General features: G+C 39.6%; 1 protein-coding gene across 1 annotated transcript in view; it reads right to left on the minus strand.

Annotated features, from left to right (window-relative positions):
* Positions 1–14372, minus strand: part of RAB10 (RAB10, member RAS oncogene family) — an 89767-nt gene that overhangs the window by 27521 nt on the left and 47874 nt on the right. The window contains exon 2 of the mRNA XM_003935270.4: positions 6597–6657. Coding sequence (XP_003935319.1) covers positions 6597–6657 — 61 coding nt within the window. The remainder of the gene's footprint in view (positions 1–6596; positions 6658–14372) is intronic.

The following is a 14372-nucleotide window of genomic DNA, read 5'->3' on the forward strand; positions in this document are numbered from 1 at the left end:
GAGTCACATCAGTGTCTATGTTAGGTGTTTCAAGGAAGTAGTCCCTGCCATCTCCAGGGTCACCATATATGGGCCAACCTCTCCATTTCCCGTGTGCAGCGAAGCTACCTGGGGATCAAGATCAGCAAGACCCACAGTCTCTTGCAAGGTAACCACTGCAGCACTGTGCTGGTGGCCTCATCCCAGTCCCCTAGAGGCACTGTCAGCCCCTAAGCCCAAGAAGCTGCTGCTGATGGCCCGTATCAATGACTGCTACACCTCCACCAGGAGCTGCACTGCTACCCTAGGCACCTTTGCCAAGGTCACCTTTAATAGAATCTTCAAGACCTACAGCTATCTCATTCCCAATACCTCAAGAAAGACAACATGTTCAATGAGTCTCCCTATCAGTAATTCACTGACCATCTTGTAAGACCCATACCAGAATCTCCATGAAGAAGGCACAGGCTCCAGCTGTGGCTGTTATGTAGTGCTTTTATACAAGAAAAATAAAGTTAATTGGCCGGGCGCGGTGGCTCAAGCTTGTAATCCCAGCACTTTGGGAGGCCGAGGCGGGTGGATCACGAGGTCGAGAGATCGAGACCATCCTGGTCAACATGCTGAAACCCCGTCTCTACTAAAAATACAAAACATTAGCTGGGCATGGTGGCACGTGCCTGTAATCCCAGCTACTCAGGAGGCTGAGGCAGGAGAATTGCCTGAACCCAGGAGGCGGAGGTTGCGGTGAGCCGAGATCGCGCCATTGCACTCCAGCCTGGGTAGCAAGAGTGAAACTCCGTCTCAAAAACAAAACAAAACAAAACAAAAAAAAAAAAAAAAAAAAAAAAGAAAAATAAAGTTAATTAATTCAGACTCTTTGAAAAAGGAAGCAGATCCGGCCTGGGCAACATGGTAAAAAGTATAGTAAGATCTAGACTTAACTCACTGAAATGTAAGCTTTTGCAGGCAGGGCTCCTGTATGTCTGATTTATGCTTATATTCCTACCACCAAATAACATCTGACAAATACATACTCAATAAACATTTATTGACTAAATGACTTTGGTTGCTTTCTGTTCATCTCTCAACTTCTTATCTTAAATTTCACTTCTATAGAGAGGACCTCCCTGATCATTCTATCTAAATCACTTCCTCCCTCATCCTTACCCCCATTCTACATCACTTTGTCCTATTCACCTTGCCAGCATTTATCACAATTTGTGATTATATATTTATTTACTTGTTTGTTCCTGTCCCCATGGGTATAAGCTCTGACAGGGCAGGTGCCAGGCTATTTTTGGAAAAACAAACAAACAAACAAAAACCATTTTCTTGAAAAAAACATAACAAGTTCATGGTATTTTGGGTATAGACAAATTGTGTATCTCTGAAGAAATCCAGGTCTGCTTAAAATAAAACTCAACATGAGAAATTTAACATCCTAATTTATAAAGTAAGGAATAACTTCATTTTTTTTTTTTCCCAGACGGGGTTTCACCATGTTGGTCAGGCTGGTCTTGAACTCTCGACCTCAGGTGATCCGCCCGCCTTGGCCTCCAAAGTGCTTGGATTACAGGCATGAACCACCACGCCCAGTCTAACTTCATTATTTTACCAAAAAACACAGAGTTATGAAATTTGGGATCTCTGTCTTGCAAAGCAGATTGATTTCGCCTCTGGCCTCTCCTGGTTTTGTCAGTGCCCAGACCAAAAATAACTGTCATAATAACAGCCAGAGTACACAGCTTACCTGACCCCAAGTGTGGTATTAACAGTTAAGGAAACATATCTTTTTAACTCCTAGGAACATATCACTTCTTTTTTATAGTATGTCAGTGGGAAAAGTAGGATTTCACAGCAATTCTCGGCTATTTATTACTTTAAGTGAGGAAAATTCTACTGTCATTGTTTTGTAATTTCAGAAACTTGATCTAAGTAGACTGGCAGGGAAAAAAATTTAAAAACAGAAGAGAGTAGTTTTGAAAACAGGCTTAGAAACCTGTATTATAGTGACATAAAAAGATACTGTGAAGATGTACAATGTTTAACTGTCCCTTCAGATATTTACCACTTCCTTTTGTTTATTGGATTTGACCTGCTGGGCTGGATTAGATTTAGGCATATGTGTATATGCAAACCTAAAAATAATGTGACCAATAAACAAGCAGCTGTGGCTATTTTTAGCCCTGGGCAGAGGAGCATCATGTAGCCTAGAAATAGTGAGGCAAGGACCCTGTTCCCTTGTTGGAAATAAATTGTTGATTGCCTTAACAACTGGTAGGGGCTGGTATAATGAGAGTCTGGCAGGATAATTTAAAATCAATAAGCCCGGCTATTTTGTGGGATAGATACAGTCACACTAAAAAGTAAAAAAGTTTGCAACAGGCCGGGCGCGGTGGCTCACACCTATAATCCTAGCACTTTGGGAGGCCAAGGTGACCGGATTGCCTGAGCTCAGGAGTTCGAGACCAGCCTGGACAACATGGTGAAACCCCATCTCTACTAAAATACAAAAAATTAGCCAGGCGTGGGGTTGTGTGCCTATAGGCCCAGCTACTCAGGAGGCTGAGGCAGGAGAATTCCAAGAACCCAGGAGGAGGAGGTTGCAGCGAGCTGAAATCTCGCCACTGCACTCCAGCCTCGGTGACAGAGCAAGACTCCATCTCAAAAAAACAAAACAAAAAAGTTTGAAACATATAAATAAAAATGGGATCTAGAATGTTAAAAAAAAAAAATCAAATGGGAGATCATATAAAAATAGGGAGGATAATTGGGTATTAGTGATTCTGGAAGATGAACGAATTAAAACATTAAAGAACAGAGGGTGTTGTATACCATGGATTTCCTGGAATGAAAGCAAGACATGAAGATCATTAAAATAAAGAAAAAGAGGAAAAGCTTAAGCACAAATTTAAGAAAGTTTCCAAAACTAATATTTAATGACAGAATAGGAATTTTCATGCTACAAAAGAGAATCTTAATGTATTTATTTGAACTAGTGAGATTTAAAAAATCACTGTACTTTTCAGTAACAACTGGAGGCAAAGCATTAAAGCTGAGGATGATGTTTTGAATTTCAGTGTAACATAAGTTATGGGTAATGAGCTTTTTCATGCTAAAAGCCTTCTTAAATTACTCCAGATATCTCAGATCTCTTAACCTTGAGCTGCATGGCTTCTTTCTTCCTGGCATGTTAGCATGTAGAAAAGTGTTTTATCTCACAGAGGTTCTATTTATAAATAATGTCTAAAAATTAAACAACTTTAAATTGGAAATGTTACTGTTTCTGTACTATTCTTGAGTTTCATAGGTACAATAGAAATCTTTTACAGATTAATCTTGAAGGTCACACTAGAGCATCTTTTAGGAAAGGCTCTCTTTAAAAACAAGCATCAATCATTACTGTTTATTTATTTCTTTTCTTTTTGGAGACAGGATCTCACTTTGTCACCCAGGCTGTACAGTGGTGTCAACATGTCTCATCACAGTCTCAACCTCCTGGGCTCAAGCGATCCTCTTGCCTCAGTCCTCAAATAGCTGGGACTTCAGGGGCACATGCCACCATACCCAGCTAATTTCTGTATTTTTTGTAGAGATGAGATTTCAACACAATGCTCAGGCTGGTCTTAAATGATCCACTTGCCTTGCCCTCCCAAAGTGTTGGGGTTACAGGTGTGAGCCACCAACTCTGGTCTGTTACTCTTTACTTCTAAAAGTCTAAAAGCTAGCTAAAAATTAAAATGGGTCCGGGTGTAGTAGCGCATGCCTGTAATCTCAGCATTTTGGGAGGCTGAGGCTGGCAGATCACTGGAGGTCAGGAGTTTAAGACCAGCCTGGCCAAAATGGTGAACACCATCTCTATTAAAAATATAAAACTTAGGGCAGGTATGGTGGCTCACACCTGTAATCCCAGCACTTTGGGGGGCTGAAGCGGGTGGATCATGAGGTCAAGAGATCGAGATCATCCTGGTCAACATGGTAAAATCCCATCTCTACTAAAAATACAAAAAAAATTAGCTGGGCATGGTGGTACACGCCTGTAGTCCCAGCTACTTGGGAGGCAAAGGCAGGAGAATTGCTTGAACCTGGGAGGTGGAGGTTGCACCACTGCACTCCAGCCTGGTGCTTGAGTGAGACTCTGTCTCAAAAAAAATAAATAAATAAAAATTAGCTGGGTGTGGTGATGCACGCCCTAATCCGAGCTACCTGGGAGACTGAGGCACAAGAATCACTTGAACCCGGAAGGCAGAGGTTGTAATGAGCTGAGATCATGCCACTGCACTCCAACCTGAGTGACAAAGCAAGATTCTATCTTAAAAAAAAAAAAAAAAAAAACACCACCAGACTAAAATGATAAGGGGGAAATATATAAATCTACAAGGTCAAGGAACAGAATAAGAGAAAGTTTGTGGAAGAGGAAGAACAGATGGAGGAACAGGATAAATTTGTAGGTCAAAGGCCTTATGTAAAATATATTTTAAGAAAATATTGTTTGTTATATATACACTCACATATACATGTATATGTATACCCAGCCACAATGTATCTCTTACTGTCAAAAAGCTTGAAAATCGGTAGCTTGAAGTATACATACAAAGGAACACAGTTAAGAGAGCCAATCAGCATGGCAGAGCTAGTCAGGGCTTGGAACTAAGGTCACCACTTAGAACGAAGGTCAGACATGGATGAGGGGGGCACCTATTTGAAATTCAGAATAAATAGTTGACATCCTTCCTCTGAGATCAACTTTAATTATAATGAAACAGTATGAGCCACAGGTCATTTGCTGAGTTATTTCTCAGCTAAAGTAAACAAAAATCAATGATCATCAAGTGGGTTTTGTTTCAAAGAGAACTACTAGTTTTAGGAAAACACTTAAAGATATCTAAATTCTATTTAAATTTATATTAAAAGAATGTTACACATAAAGGAATTTCTAATTGCAACATCAGGTAACAGAGACATTTTGGTTAAACATATTCAATTTCTAACTATTAGCTTCCTTTAAAAGGGAATACCTAATGTTCAGAACGGTCTTCTATTAGATTCTGGGACAGAGTTCTCCTCATTCTCATTCTAAGTCTCCAGTTATGGCTTTGCAATGTCCTTTGCTAACTGCCTCCTCTGCTCATACCCTAAAATAATATACTTAGCATTCTAACCTCATAATGGGAGACCCCAAAATAACAGTAGCTATGATTTACTGAACGTTAATAATGTGTCAGACACTGTTCTAAAGTACTCTATATGTATCACTCATTCTAACTATCATATAACAGGTCCTATCACAGAAAAAAACAAAACAAAAAACCCCATTGAGAAAACATGAAAATTCATTTTTTTTTTTTTTTTTTTTAATATAGATAGGGGTCTCACTATGTTTCGGGCTGGTCTCAAGAGATCCTCCTGCCTCCACAATTGAGTCACCACATTTGGCTCAGCACAATTGCTGACAGGCAATGAAGAACAAAAAATGGGCCCGGAGCAGTGGCTCACGTCTGTAATCCCAGCAAGTATGCATCCCAGCTCTGCCACGAATATGCTCTAAGACCTTGGTTAAATTATCTCAAAGTACGTCTGTTTGATTATCTGTAAAATAGGAATAATCCAAGAGAAAAGAAAGTATATGCCTATACAAAGACTCAGAGCAGCTTTATGCTGAACAAACAAGTTGTGTATCTTAATGAAATAGTACTAAGCAATAAAAAGTAATAAACATATGGATCATTTCCAAAATAATTATGATGAGTGAAAGAAGGCTGACTCTACTCCCCTCAAAAAGACAAAGGGAAAACAAACCATCCGTTTATATCTAGTATTAGAAATATAGTGACAAGAAAGCACAGTAGCTGCCTGGGGACCCAGGGGTAGTAGGGAAGAAGGGATTACAAAGGATCACAAAGAGGCTTGAGGAAACTTTTGAAGTGACAAATCTGTTCATTATCTTGACTGTGGTGATGGTTTTAGAGGTTTAAACATGTCAAAACTTATCAAATTGTACACTTTATGTGCACTTTTTCTGTCAGTTATACCTCAATAAAGCTGTTTTCTCAAAAGATATAAGACAGATTTCACAGGGCCCTTGTTAATAATTAATGGGTTAATATACATAATACAAATAAAACACAATATTTGTTGGAAAATATTGTTATAATTCAAAATTCTATGAGTCAGACAAATACAAATTCAAATAATTTTTTGTACTTCTTCAGGCAAACCTAATACAAACTAATAAAAATAATGCCCATAAAAAGTTAAAAACCTATTAAACAAATATTTTCACAAAGCATGTCACTAAAAACTTTACAAAGATTATTTCATGTAACCCTTATAACAATCCACTGAGATAAGTGTTACTATCCCCCTTTACATATGAAAGATAAAAACCTAACAATGAGTATGTAACTTACAAAAGTTCATACAGTAAGTAGAAAAGATTATTAGATCTGATGGACTTAAGTTCATGCAATGGTTTTCACTGCACAAAAAGGTCACCTGCTTGCCTCCTTTAAAAAGGAAAGTCTCGTAGAATCTAAACCTGTGACAAAAAAGAATTTCACTATGAAACCTTAAGGAACTTAGCATTCTGCTATGTAAAGTAAATTAGCATCACTTACCATATCTGTAGCTTGATCTTCTTTCCTTGTAACTCAACTGTTTTAATCTTGAAGTCTATTCCTACAATGCAGAAAAAAGGTAAACTGTTTAACTGTGGCTTTACATTTGGCTATACTAAAATTAATCACAGTAAAAAGGCTCACACCTTTTAAACTTGTCTGTGTTTGATTCCAGATATTCACCAAGTATGCAACACTGAGCAAATATATCCAATTTTAAACCTGAGAAATACAAGATCCAGGATAGTAAGAAAAACAGATACAGAAAGACCAAGTTTTGGGCTGGGCGTGGTGGCTCATGTCTCTAATCCCAGCACTTTGAGAGGCTGAGGCAGGCAGATGGCATGAGCCCAGGAGTTCAAGACCAGCCTGGGCACATGGTGAAACCCCATCTCTACTAAAAATACAAAAATTAGCCAGGCATAGTGGCACATGCCTGTAGTCCTAGCTACTGAGGAGGCTGAGGTGGAAGAACCCCTTGAACCCAGGGGGTAGAGGGTGCAGCGAGCCTTTAACTGCGCCACTGCACTTTAGCCTGGGCAACAGAACGAGACCCTGTCTCAAAAAAAAAAAAAAAAAGAAAGAAAAAAAGAAAAAAGAAAAAAGAAAGAGTTCTGACAAATTAGGAAATAAAGTAAAATTTTAAATACCTAACATTCTAATGCAAAAGAATAAAAACATGTTTCCTAGTGGGGAAAAAAATATTGCCTTCACTAACTTGTAGAATAAAAGAAAACTAGCAGGATAGTCATTTCACAATGATAAAAGTTTTTTTTTTTTTTTTTTTTTTAAACAGTATATTCTTTAGGAAGGGATAAAAATACAAATGTTTAGCATGAAGCAAAAATTAATAGAGCTGCAAAAAGAAAATAGATAAACTTACAATTATAGGTGGAGACTTTAACATCCCTTCCCTCAAAAACAGATTTTTTAAAGTAGACAGAAAAATCAATGATACATAAGACTTAAACCACACTATATTAACCAATTTGGCATAACTGACATATACAGAAATTTCCACCCAACAGCAACAAAATATATACCCTTTTCAAGTGCAGACTGAACATGTACCAAGATAAAACATAAGAGTCGCAAAAAAAGTTTCAACACATTTTAAAGTATTGAAGTCGCCAGGCACAGTAGGGTCACGCCTGTAATCCGAGCACTTTGGGAGGTCGAGGCAGGAGGATCACCTGAGGTTAGGAATTCAAGACCAGCCTGGCCAACATGGAGAAACCCCATCTCTACTAAAGAAATACAAAATTAGCCAGGCATGGTGGCACATGCCTGTAATCCCAGCTACTTGGGAGATTGAGGCAGGAGAACTGCTTGAACCTGGGAAGCAGAGGTTGTGGTGGGCTGAGATCAAGCCATTGCACTCCAGCCTGGGCAACAAGATCAAAATTCTGTCTCCAAAAAAAAAAAAGAAAAATTAAAAAATTAATTGAGCATGGTGGTGGTGCATGCTAGTCATCCAAGCTACTCAGGAGGCTGAAGCAGGAGAATTGCTTGAACCCGGGAGGCAGAGGTGAAGTGAGCTGAGATCATGCCACTGCACACCAGCCTGGTCGACAAAGCCAGACTCCATCTCAAAAACAAACAAAGAGTATTGAAGTCATACAAAGTACATTTTCATTTTCTGGTTTTTTTTTTTTTTTGAGACAAGGTCTCACTCTGTCACCCAGAGTAAAGTGGCATGATCTCAGCTCACTGCAACCTCCACGTCCCAGCTTAAGTGATTCTCCTATCTCAGCCTCCCAAGCAGCTGGGAACACCGGGGCGAGCCACCATGCCTAGCTAACTTTTGTATTTTTTTGTAGGACAGGATCTCGCCATGTTGCCCAGACTGGTCTCGAACTCCTGAGCTCAAAGTGAGCCACTGGCCTTGGCTTCCCAAGGCCCTAGTATTACAGGTATAAGCCACTGCACCTACCCAAAGTATGTTTTCTGTCCACACCAAAACTGAACTGGAAATCAAGTAACAGAAAGACATCTTGGAAAATTGTCAAATATTTGAAAATTCATGGGTCAAAAAGAAATTATAGTGAAAATTAGAAAATTTCTGAAATGAATTAAAATGAGAACATAATTTCAAAATTTGTAGGATACAGCTAAAGCAGTGTTTTAGAGAGAAATTCCTAGTATTACACTAAAATTTCACATTAGGAAATAAAACTATAACAAAATGCAAGCATTGTTTCAGAAGGAGACAAATGCCAAAAGAATAGGTTAAGTCAGTGTCTTTTTTTTTTTTGAGATGAAGTCTTGCTCTGTCGCCCAGCCTGGAGTGCAGTGGTGTGATTTTGGCTCACAGCAACCTCTGCCTCCCAGGTTCAAGCAACTCTCCTGCCTCAGCCTCCTCAGTAGCTGGAACTACAGGTGCCCACCACCACACCCAGCTAATTTTTTGTATTTTTAGTAGAGACGGGGTTTCACTGTGTTAGCCAGGATGGTCTCGATCTCCGGACCTCGTGAACCTCCCGCCTTGGCCTCCCAAAGTGCTGGGATTACAGGTGTGAGCCACAGCGCCTGGCCTAAGTCAGTAATTCTTAAACTATGTTCCAAAGATCAAAAAAGCCAAGTTTTAAAAAGCAGTCCCCATGGGGCTTATTTGACAGAGTAGAAAAAAGTTACTAGAAAAAGGTACCTTCAAAACAAAGTCAATCCTGAAAAAGGCATAAGCTGCAAACTAAACATTACTAGAAGATTCATTCTTCATTTATTCATCACTATGGCAAGGACTCCACAAACATACTCAAGTTCTGGCATACATCCTTGTATTTTCTACATGAGTATTCTGAAGCTGCTCTGTGACTGCATCATCTTATGAATGACAGGAATAGTCCATTTGACTTGAAGGCAGTAAGTAGAGTAAAAAGCAAAAAGCAAAGTGAAAGAAAGGGCTAACGTCTGTTTATAAAATGAATACTAAGTAAATCTGCAGACAAATCTGTGTTATCAAATCCCAGTAATAGAGCAGTCCCAATAAACTGAAATTTATTTCACTACAAAACATCCAGAAATGTTTCATGTATCAAGCACACTGTCATTAAATTTTTCCAAGAGAAACTGCTATACGCCCAAAATAAAGACAAAACTGAAAACCAGAGCAGATAAACAGGCTTTACTTGCACTTTGGTGGTGGCAGGGCTGTGGAGAACATTAACCAAAGAGCTTGCTTTTTGCTTTGTTTTGTTTTTTGGAGGCAGGCTGTCCCTCTGTCACCCAGGATGGAGTGCAGTGGCACAGTCATGGTTCACTGCAGCCTCAACCTTCTGCACCCAGGTGATCCTCCCACCGCAGCCTCCTAAGTAGCTGGGACTACAGGTGTGTGCCATTCTGTCCAGCTAATTCTTGTATTTTTTGTAGAGACAACACCTTGCTGTGTTGACCAGGTTGTTGCTCCAACTCCTGGGCTCAAGTGATCCTCCTGCCCTAGCCTCCCAAGGTGCTGGGATTACAGGTGTGAGCCACTGTGTCCAACCTGAGTTTGCATTTTTAACAATCATACTGAGAACACAACAGAAGGTCCAGGTCTGGAGCCTTTAAGCAGCTGGAACCAAGATCCTTGCCTGAAACCTAGAAAAGAACTACAATCTTAGTGACAGCTGCCTGGGGAAAAAAACAAAACACAACTATTCACTGGCAAAGGGAGATCATAAGGAAGCGTCTGATATCAGGCCTCATGGTTCAGATTTGACAATCCAAATATATAAAAAATAATCCTTGGCTATTAACAACAAATGTAAAAACTGTCTGAAGGTAAAAATCCTTTCATCAGACCCTACAGGATTCCCACAAATAAAACTCTATTGAATACTAGCTAACAATACAAAATTAAGAAACATTAAATACCACATAAAACTTACCCACTTTGACTAATCAACAAAGACCACTGAACTCCCAAATTTTCAGATGATAAAATAATTACTTAACATGATTAAAATTACTAACAGGGTGTGGCCAGGCACAGTGGCTCACACCTGTAATCCCAGCACTTTGGGAGGTCGAGGTGGGCATATCATTTGAGGTCAGGAGTTCAAGACTAGCCTGGCCAATGGGGTGAAACTCCATCTCTACTAAAAATACAAAAATTAGCCAGGCATGGTGGCATGTGCCTGTAATCCCTGGTACTCGGGAGGCTGAGGCTGCAATAAGCCAAAATCGCACCACTGCACTCCAGCCTGGGCAAGAAAGCGAGACTCCGTCCCAAAAAAATATATATATATATATATAAAATAAATTTAAAAATAAGGCCAGGCGCAGTGGCTCATGCCTCTAATGCCAGCACTTTCGGAGGCAGAGGCAGGAGGGTGAGGTCAAGAGTTTGAAACCAGCCTGGCCAACATGGTGAAACCTCCATTTCTATTAAAAATACAAAAATCAGCCAGGCGTGGTGGTGGGTGCCCATAATCCCAGCTACTCAGAAGGCTGAGACAGGAGAATCACTTTCACTTGGAGGGCGGAAGTTGCACTAGGTCAAGACCATGCCACTGCACTCCAGCCTGGGTGACAAGAGTGAAACTCCCTCTCAAAAAATTAAAATAAAATAAATAACATAAAATAATTAAGGGGGCTTTTTTTTTTTTTTTTTTTTTAAGTAAGGGAAAAGGCTGGGTGTGGTGGCTCATGCCTATAATCCTAGCACTTTGGGAGGCCAAGGTAGGAGAATCGTTTTTGTCTAGGAGTTCAAGACCAGCCTGAGCAACATGGCAAAACCTCATCTCTACAAAAAAGTAGTCATATATGGTGGTGCACACCTGTATTGCCAGGTACTTGGGAGGCTGCGATGGGAGGATCACCTGAGTCTAGGAGGTTGAGGCTCCAGTGAGCTGTGATCATGCAACTGCACTCCAGCCTGGGCAACACAGTAACACCCTGTCTCAAAATAAAATAATAAACATGAGAAAAACGGAAACAAGGTAGTAAATTTTTCATAAAGCTTGACTTTAAAAGCTGTCCTTTTACTGAGATTACAGCCAGAGTAAGTTTTGAAAATGACAAGCTGATTTGTTTTCTCTAGGCTTTCAGGATAAGATCGTGAAAATGCATCTCAGTATCAAAGTCTTCAGTCTACATGACATCCCTGTTCATCATGTTTTCTCATGTCTCTCACTTAGCATATGCTACTTCCCAAATCCTCTCCTCATTGCAGTTTTCTTTTCCTGGTAAACTTCCATTTAACTTTCAAGACTCAGTTTTGTGCCTGTGGAACAAACACTAAAGAGGTATCTATGTAAGCCTCAACTGATAATGAACATTTAATGATGCAATCTGTCTAAAACACATAAACAGACCTAAAGGTAAATCAAACTTTAGAAGAAAATATGTGCTACAATCATAAATATATATAAATATATATATGAGATCATGAAAACCTGTTATGTATTTCTAACGAATATTGGTTTGATGTGTACTGCTGACATCATCTTTCCATGATCAGAGTATATACTGATAATTAAAACTTTATAAAGACTTCAAAAATTTTTCTAGGGAAGGAATTATTTTTGATACAAATATTCTGGGCATCCAGGGAAGAAAGAAGAAAACAAAGTCCTTGCCTATAAACTTCTGTGAAAAGGTTCTGGGAAAGGGAAATGCCCACCATGTAAAAACAAGAAACAAAATGATTCAATGAGTTTCTTGCCCACACCTTCCCTCTTCTCTGCATCTCCTTTTTCATAACTAATCTCTCATCAAGAAATGGTCTAAAACCAACCTTCAACAAAACTTGTTATTCCCCAGAACCTACAATAATACACCTACCCCTTCAAACTCTTGGGTTTACCTTATTGCTCCTCTTAATTTGAGCCAGTCTGCTTTTTAATCAGTCGAAATCTTTCAGCTTGCCCCTATTGTTTCTTACAAAAGAAAAAAGGGCCATTTACCCACCATTAACCTAACCCTATTTCTACAGCTCATATTTTCTTTTTCTTTTTTAAAAAATTATTATTTTTTTAATAAACAGGCATGAGTCTATGTCTGAACATATTTTGTTTTCCTTTAAGAATTTCTCGGAAAATCATCCTAATATGACCCGGTTGTCAAGACTAACTTGGAACATGACCAACAACTTTAGCCACACATACAATTTATTCATTAATCTTAATGATGAGCCTGACAACTGATATTATTTCAGGAAACTAGCCTGAAGAAAGATGAAATAAAGATACAATCCCCCTTGGGATGAAAACCAAGGCATTTTCCAGGCATCACTGGAAAATGTCTAAGAATTTGGGCTGTTTTAAGGCACCTACTTAATATTTTTTTATTTTTTATTTTAATTTTTTTTTTAAGAGACAGGGTTTCACCATGTTTGGCCAGGCTGGTCTCGAACTCCTGACCTCAGGTGATCTACGTGCCTTGGCCTCCCAAAGTGCTGAGATTACAGGCGTGAGCCACCGCATGTGGCCGAGGCACCTACTTAATCCAACTGGTCAACATAGAAGCCTCATTTTGGACTCCATGAGTTTTCCTCACAACTTCATCTTGTCAATAATCACAACTACTAGGCTCTGCTACTAAACCTCTTTAATTTGGAGGTTAAGGATCCTTCCTCACCGAGTTTCCTCTCCATTTCACTTTTTATCAAACTTCTTGAAAGTTACCTATACATGTTGTCTCCACTTTTTCTCCTCCCACGTCTTGAATCCTTTCCAAACAGGCTTTGATGTTGTTAATCACACACACACACACACACAAATCCCTCACTACAGTCAATGTCCTCATCTGATCTTTTTTTTCCTTTTTTTTCAGAGACAGAGTCTTATGCAGTGGCACCATCTTCAGCTCACTGCAACCTCTGCCTTCCAAGTTCAAGTGATTCTCCTGTCTCAGCCTCCCGAGAAGCTGGGATTACTTGTGCGCACACCACATCTGGCTAATTTTTATATTTTTAGTAGCCATGTTGGCTAGGCTGGTCTCGTACTCCTGACCTTAGGTGATCCACTCACCTCGGCCTCCCAAAGTTCTGGGATTACAGGCATGAGCCACCGTGCCTGGTCCTCATGTGATCTTACTAGCTGTAGCTGAAGGAGTTCTTCATTATTTTCTTCATGAAAACTCCTGACTTTCCTATCTTTCTAGCCACTCATCAATCTTCACGCCTGGTTTCTCTTCATCTCACTAACCCCTAAAAACTGAGGTGGACTTCTCTTTTCTATCTTGACACATTCCCTAGTTTTACGGCTTTAAATTCCACATACACCGATGGTCTCTCACCTGAACTCCAAACCCAAGATACCCAACTGCTTATTAGTTATCTCCAAAACCCATCTCTCATAAAGACTAAAAGGAAAACTCTTTAAATCCATAAATAAGGCCCTATATATTCTCCTACCTCCCCTTTTCTACCCCGCCCTCAACATTTTCTACATGGTATCACTCTGATCTAGCTAACTATATTGACTTCCTTATTGTGGCTCTACGCACACAACAGGCAGGTTCGCTTCTCATTGCCTTTCCACAAAGGTACTATTCCCCTAACCTCTGACTATCCTTCTTGTCCATCATGGCTCTTTCCCCTAGCTACACTATCCTAAGCTGCAATATTTCTCCATGTTCCCCATCCACTGTCTTTTAACACTTCCTAATCTTCTTCCTGACCTTCTGTGTTACCTGTCTCAGGGTACCAAATTGTGAGACCCAGAAGGGGAGATTTTAATCTGTTTAACTGAGTTAAATTCCCTGCACCCAGAACAATACCTGATATTTAGCAGGCATTCAAAGAAGTTATCTGTCAAATAAACAGATAAATGATGTTTTCTGGAGAAATTA

This window comes from Saimiri boliviensis, chromosome 1, assembly GCF_048565385.1.
Source record: "Saimiri boliviensis isolate mSaiBol1 chromosome 1, mSaiBol1.pri, whole genome shotgun sequence".
In the NCBI taxonomy this organism is placed as follows: domain Eukaryota; kingdom Metazoa; phylum Chordata; class Mammalia; order Primates; family Cebidae; genus Saimiri; species Saimiri boliviensis.